The 7,051-nt window shown below is 26.1% G+C and overlaps 1 protein-coding gene across 1 annotated transcript in view; it reads right to left on the bottom strand.

The window, feature by feature from the left end:
* Positions 1-1,162, bottom strand: part of Phum_PHUM278220 (monocarboxylate transporter, putative) — a gene marked incomplete at both ends in the record, with an annotated part of 10,203 nt that extends 9,041 nt beyond the window's left edge. Inside the window, one exon of the mRNA XM_002426765.1 lies at positions 1,021-1,162. Within this exon, the coding sequence (XP_002426810.1) occupies positions 1,021-1,162 (142 nt within the window). The remainder of the gene's footprint in view (positions 1-1,020) is intronic.
* Between the last annotated feature and the right edge of the window lie 5,889 nt (positions 1,163-7,051).

Here is a 7,051-nt window from a genome sequence, read left to right on the forward strand (position 1 = left end):
TATGACGACGTCGTCGACGACGACGACGACGACGACGACGATGACGACAACCAGACATCTTAATCAGCAACTTAACGTTTAAACCACCCAATGAAACACATTCGATCACGATTTATTTTTTACATGGCGGGTTTTTTTTTTTTAACAACGTGTTTACCACCTGAATAATTATTATTATTATTATTATTGACATTGATATTACAACAAGTGACGTTTTGCAATTGAAAACCCGCGAGAAAAAAAAATTTAATGATCCGTTTGTATCGATAATAAACTGAAATTGATTCAAAACGAAAGGATAATAAAATTGCAGATCAGGTATTGTGTGTGATTACATGAGTTTTTTTTTTTTTATATCTGCTTATTAAGCACAAGCAGAACAGTTTGTTTGTTTGTTTGTTTGTTTGTTTTTTTTTTAAACATTTGCGTTGATGAATATTTGCCAATTTGCTAAAATTAGGTAGGTGATTATTCGAAATCTTTAAAAAACAACGATTGGGAAGACAGGAGAGTAGAGAGGGGAAAAATGCGTCGAAACAAATGTTTTTTTTTTTTTTTGTCGGGGGGAATGTTGGGGGGAATAAGTAGAAGTGTGAGAATAAAAAGGATGATTTTAGGTTTAATCTGCATTTTGTTAACCTTGGAGTCCAAATTAAATACCATTCAAGGACTTAGCGATAAGATAGCTTGCTTATAAGTTTTTAATATCTTTTAAAATCCGAATTTCATCCTCGGACAAATAAATTATTAATTTATCATTGTTAATAAATAAATTATTTGTTACTGATACACACACACACAGAGAAAGAGAGAGAGAGAGAGAGAGAGAAAACAAAGGGGGAAAAATATTTTTGATAATAAACAAGAGATCCACGCGCTCCCCACACACACACACACACAACGCAAAGACGTTAAGTTTTTTTTTTTTTTTTTTTTTCAATAAAAACAAACATAAACCACGTGTTTGCGTGTGCGTGCGTGCGTGTGTTTTAAATGATGATAAAATTATTAGCTACTTACTGACAATGTGTATCATGAAGGATGCAAAAACGACGACCCAACCCCATCCGCCATCGGGAGGTGGCGGCGTTGATATTTCATCCCCGACGTCGGATTCTCCATCCTTTTTAACCCTATTCTTCGGGGCGGGAGCATTCGTCATCTCCTCGGCTCCTGCCACATTCACTTTTTTTTAATTTTTAATTTTTTTAATTATTATTATTATTATTATTCAATTTATCCGTTAGACACGTGGGTCGACATTCACTATTCTGCGATATCCACGCGACGATTATTAAACAACTTCTTTATTCCGCGACCGAAGAAATACTGTGAACAGTGAATCAAACGACATATGACATTATTGCCTTCACTATTATGATAAGGAGCGGATTCAGGGTTTTTTATATTTATTTACTTTTTTTTTTTTTTTTTAATCAGTGACGTATTTAAAATTATTTAACTCGCGCGTTTTATTAATTTTTTTTTTTTTTTTTAAATAACTTTCGAATGATTTTAATTCATTCGCGTATGTAATTTTATTTAACCTTAAAAAAACTCAACAGGTTGTGTCAATATCAATACAAAATTAATTCCTTTTCCCCACCCTCTCTCTCTCTCTCGCGCACACACACACACACATACTCGAAGGTTAACCTTTTTTAATGAACTTAAATATATTTATCTTTTTTTTACGAAAATGACGCTGATGCTTTTTTTTTTTTCGCTCAAGGCCTTGGAAAGGTCAGGTTAAAGAAAAAAAAAAAATCAGGAAAAATATGAAATGATTTGACCCGTGAAACCGACCGTATAAGATTTCACAATACCGAATAATAATAATAATATTTCTCAATTTTTTTTTTACGTTTTCTATGGGATTTCACTTATTGAAAATGCTAAAATAGCAATTAATTTAACATTAAAATGTTATCTGGGGGTCCATTTCTTATTATCATTATTATTATTATTTATAATATTGATTTTGCGACGAATTTAAAAAAAAAAAAAAATTTTTTTCCCGATTTTGATGATGATGACGATGATGATCTTTTTTACATTGCGTTTTAATTAAAAAAAAAAATACAAACGAGCAACGAGATAATAATAATAATAATAATAATAATAATTTGCATAGTATTATTTTGTTGGAATTTTATAAAATAAAAAAAAACTAACGAAATATGGGCAGCGTACAAAAAAAAAAAATCCTTGGGAAAAAAAACAAAATAACGAACGTTCAACTTTTTTGTTTTTTTTGTTTGTTTTTTTTTTGCCTTTTTAAAAAACGCGTTCGGTCGTTCGGTCGTCAATTTCCATTTAAGTCTTTGCTTTCGTTAAAAAAAAAAAAAAAAACAAACAAAAATTTAATCGCGTGAATACTCAAAAAAAAGAAAACTCAATAAAATGAACGTTTGTAACCTTTTTTGAAATTAATTCAAACTTTTCTTTTCCTTCCTATTTTTAAATCAAAATTTCATCATCGTTCCTCCCCCCTCCCTTCCCCCCCCACGAAAAGAATTCTTAATTGTATTTCTTCCCATAAATTTTAATAATAATAATAATAATAAATTTAAACCGGAAGGAAACGAAAATTGTTGTTAACAAATCTCAAATAATTTTATTTACCTTATCGATAAGGTTTTTCTCTCAATCAGTGTCCTTAAATAATTTGATAATAATAATAATTGTTTACTTTCATCTTATAATTTTTACACGTGCGTTTTTAAAATATGATAAACACATTTCGATTATTATTATTATTAATAAAATTTTTTCTTTATCATCTCAATACTGATAGGAAGGAACATCACATCGAACGAGAGCTTAAATAAAAAAGGCTAGATTAAAAAGGAAAGTGCTAGAAAAACTTTTAATTACTTAAACCCCCCCCTTTTTTTTTTTAAACCTAAAAGCTTTTGTTTGAATAATAATAATAATAATAATAATAAGTTATCCGATTTCTTATAATGGAGATTATTGCACTCTTAAAAATGATTTTTTTTAAAAAAAAAAAAAAAAAAAAAAACCTTGGAGTATATATAATACGGTCAGTTAATATAACTGACCCAAAAATTTAAAAAAAAAAAAAAATTTTCTTATCATATCACATCAAGGATTATATCGTGATAATATATTATTGACGTTTAGTATTAATAAATACATAATACTGTCCGCCATTTTTTATTTTATTTCTTATTTTTACTAAGTATAATTCTCAAAACTTTATCAATAATAATAATAATTAAATAACGGGTAAAAACAACTCTAATTTAAAAACTTTATTTATTTAACAAACTAACGAAAGGTTTTTTTTCTTTACTATCAAAAATTTAAGGTTTAAACTCAATAGGGAAAAATAGTAATAATAATAATAATAAATTAATGGTTTTTTCTCTCTTCGTCTCGCTAAATTATTTTACTTAATTAATTTTTTTGTTTATATTTTATGTAAGAAGTGAAAATAATTATATATAAATAAAGTAATTAAAATGTCAAAATATGAAAATGGAAGAAATTTGTTTGTGAAAATAATTAACCGCGAAAATTGTGGAAAATCATTTTCTTGCTTTGAAATTTCCACTTTTCCGCCACCCCGCACTCACTTCCCCGTCGGCTCCGTACCCTTCCACCCCTTGAGGGAAAACGAGAGAGAAAATTAATTCGATTTCATTCTGTGGTTTTTTTTTTTTTTTTTAATATTTCGTTCTTTTCTTCATAATTTTTTTTTTTTTTTTAAAACTTTAAATCGTGATTTGCGGTAGCCATCTTTATAATTATTCGATTAAAAAAGAAAATTTTTGCTGTCGTAAATTACGAAACTAATTTCATTAATAATTAATTAATTAATTAATTAATAATGTCGAACTTTAATTCAAATACCCTTTCCTGCAACCGAATAATTTAAAATTTTCAAAAAATAATAAAAAATTCAATCCGTACATTTTTAACACCATAATTTATTATTATTATTATTATTATCATCAATTTTCCCATAAATATTTTACATATATATATATATCGTTCGTACGATCATATTTTTTTTTTTTTTTTGGCGGAGGTTTCAAATTTTTTATTATTAAAAAAAAAAAAAACAAAAAATACGTGAAAACGCGCTAAAAATAATAATAATAATAATAATAATAATAATAATAAAAATTTAAATATTAGCATTGAAATTCACTTTCGTTTGTTTTTTTTTTTTTTTATAACTTTTATATTGCCTACGCTAACATTTTCATGCCAAATGTCGATAACCTGTCTAGAAAAAAAAAAAAAAAAAAACTGAAAAAGGGCTCTTAATACAAACACACAAATGGAAAAAAACAACCGACCCCGAAGAACCTTTCGAGAAACAAACAAACAAACAATATTACATTACATTGAAAGAGCATCGACACTCATATCCAAAAAAAAAAAAAAAAACTTTGCACACAAAAATGTTGCATAAATAATAATAATAATAATGTTATGAAACGTTTGATAATTATTTCAATTGCATCATTACGACAACATGTAAGCAGAAAAATTTTTCTTGTAAATGGCAACTTTATAAAAAAAAAAAAAAAAACACCTTCGAGATATCAATCGATTATATCGATCGATTTTTAAATATCGAAAAAAAAAATCACTGACACTATTATAAACAAAAAAGAAAGAAAAAAAGGGGGAAATTTTTCGTTCCAGTCCCCCCCTCTCCAATGAATGAATAACATTCGAAAACATTGAGAAACCACATAAAACAATCGTTGAAATCTTACATTTTAACAAATTTTGAAATATTTAATGAGGGGGGGAAAGGGGAGGGGAACAGCGTGTCACGTCGATTATAATGGTATTAATTAAATTTTTTTTGTTTTCCCCCTCCCCCACACACACCGCAACCACGAGAAACATTTCCGAACAAAAACAAAAAGTTAAATTTCGTAACAAACCGAAACCGAAACGAACAAACCACATAAAATTATATCGCGATGTTTTTTCGTACCTTAAAATATTAAAAAAAATTTTTTTTTTGGCGTCAATCGTTAGAGGCACGACATGAACAACGACAATAACTGGTACAACACTTGTTTGTTTGAATGACTGGATTAAAGACGTAAAAAAAAAAAGTGGGGCCCACCCACGAACCACGTGCACAAAACTTAATCGCACACAACCGTGCTTTTATAAAAAAAACCCTCTTTTACAAAAAAAAAAAAAACGGTATTTCGTCTGGCGTCACAATGAATCAAATACCTGATTTTGCTTTCGACAAAAAAAAAAACCTGAAAAAAATTTTTTTTTTTTTTTTTTTTTGTAAACGATTCGGTGGCGGGTTTTTTTCGTCTAACAAACAGACGACGGTTGATTGTATTTGCCATTCGACAACAGGTTAATTAATGCTACACCTGTTTACATTTTTTTTTTTTAATAATAATAATAATAATTTTAAACTTTAGGTTAAAAGTCTAAAAATAAAAATAAAAAAATTTTTTTAAAATGCGTTTAACAAAAAATCGTTGTTGTTGTTGTTGTTGTTACTCGTTTGTTAACCTTCGAATAATTTAAAAAAAAAATAAACTATAAACCGCCATTTTTTTTTTTTGTATACAAAGATCTTTATTTTATTATGTAGGCTGAAAATTTTTTATGCAAAATAATTGGCAGATTGTTTCTAGAAACGAATTTTTTTGAAACAATGGCTTCCCTCCAATAAAAAATTATTAATTATTATTATTATTATTTTGTTTTACGCGACTCCTCCTCCTCCTCCTCCGTATTATTAATTGAAACAATAAAAAAAATTTTTTTTCAAATAATTTAATCATCCCACCCCCACGTTTTGTTAACAACAAAAATTAACCGAAATTTCGTAAATAACATTCATTAATAAACAAAAAAATTAGAACACAATTAAATTTTAATTCTTGCGTTAAAACAACCAACAACCTAATAATAATAATAATAATAATAATGTTTAATTGTTTTAATAAATTTACAGATCAACGATAATGTTAAACATTTTATTGTAATTTTTTTTGAATAAGATAAACATTAGAATGATTTTATTTAAATAAAAACAGTTTTAAGGAATCTACTTTTAATAGAAACAAGACAAAACATAAAAACGTCAGACTTTAAATAATGACGTCACAAATAACAAAAAAAAAAAAAAAACAAAGAATGTTATTATTATTATTTCGTAGCGAATTTAAATTTTTTTTAACTTTTTTTTTTTTTTTTGAAAATTCGATCTTATTAAATATTTATATTTAAATAAAGTTTAAAAAAAATTATTAATCGTCGTCGTCGACGTCATTAATTAATTGATGACGTAACAGTGACGACAACAAACTCCGTAAATTTTTACACAAAAAAAAAAAAGTTTAATCCGTACTCCATCATGAATTTTTTTTACAAATTTGGAAATAAAAATAATAATTTATTTATTTATTTATTTACGTAAAGTAATAAAATAAATTTATTACTTATCAGTTTTTTTTATTTATTTATTTTTTATTTTATTACTTAAATAAATTAATCGAATTAGTTTTTACGGTTCAAAAAAAATAATAATAATAATAAATTACTTTCGTATAATTTATATTTAAAAAAAAACAAGAATCAGTCAGTCAATCAGTGATTGTCGTCTGCATGAGTTTTAAATTTATCGTTTTGTTATTATTTATATTTTTATTAAAAGTTTAAAAACAAAAATTTTTTGTTCGTCATGTTGGCAAAACGTTTTTTTTTTGTCCTTTTTAGCGGTTTTTTAAATAAACCACTTCAAGGGTATCAATTCTTTTCTTTCTTTCTTTCTTTCAAGATAACATCAAAGTTTAAGAATTTACTTTTTCCTTTTTTTTTTCCTTTTTTTTTTTCTTTTTTTTTTCCTTTTTTTTTCTGTATCAATTCACTTTCTATTTGTTAAATTTAATTTATTTTTATTTGTTTTTACGATTTAAACTTTACTTTTTTTATTTAACAATGATAAAAAAAAAAGGAAAAACGGAAAATTTCTTAAGTAACTTGAGAGAGAGAGAATAAAAAAAAAAAGGAAATTCTTTTTTCT

This window comes from Pediculus humanus, genomic scaffold (genome assembly GCF_000006295.1).
Source record: "Pediculus humanus corporis 1103172107659 genomic scaffold, whole genome shotgun sequence".
Classification (NCBI taxonomy): domain Eukaryota; kingdom Metazoa; phylum Arthropoda; class Insecta; order Psocodea; family Pediculidae; genus Pediculus; species Pediculus humanus.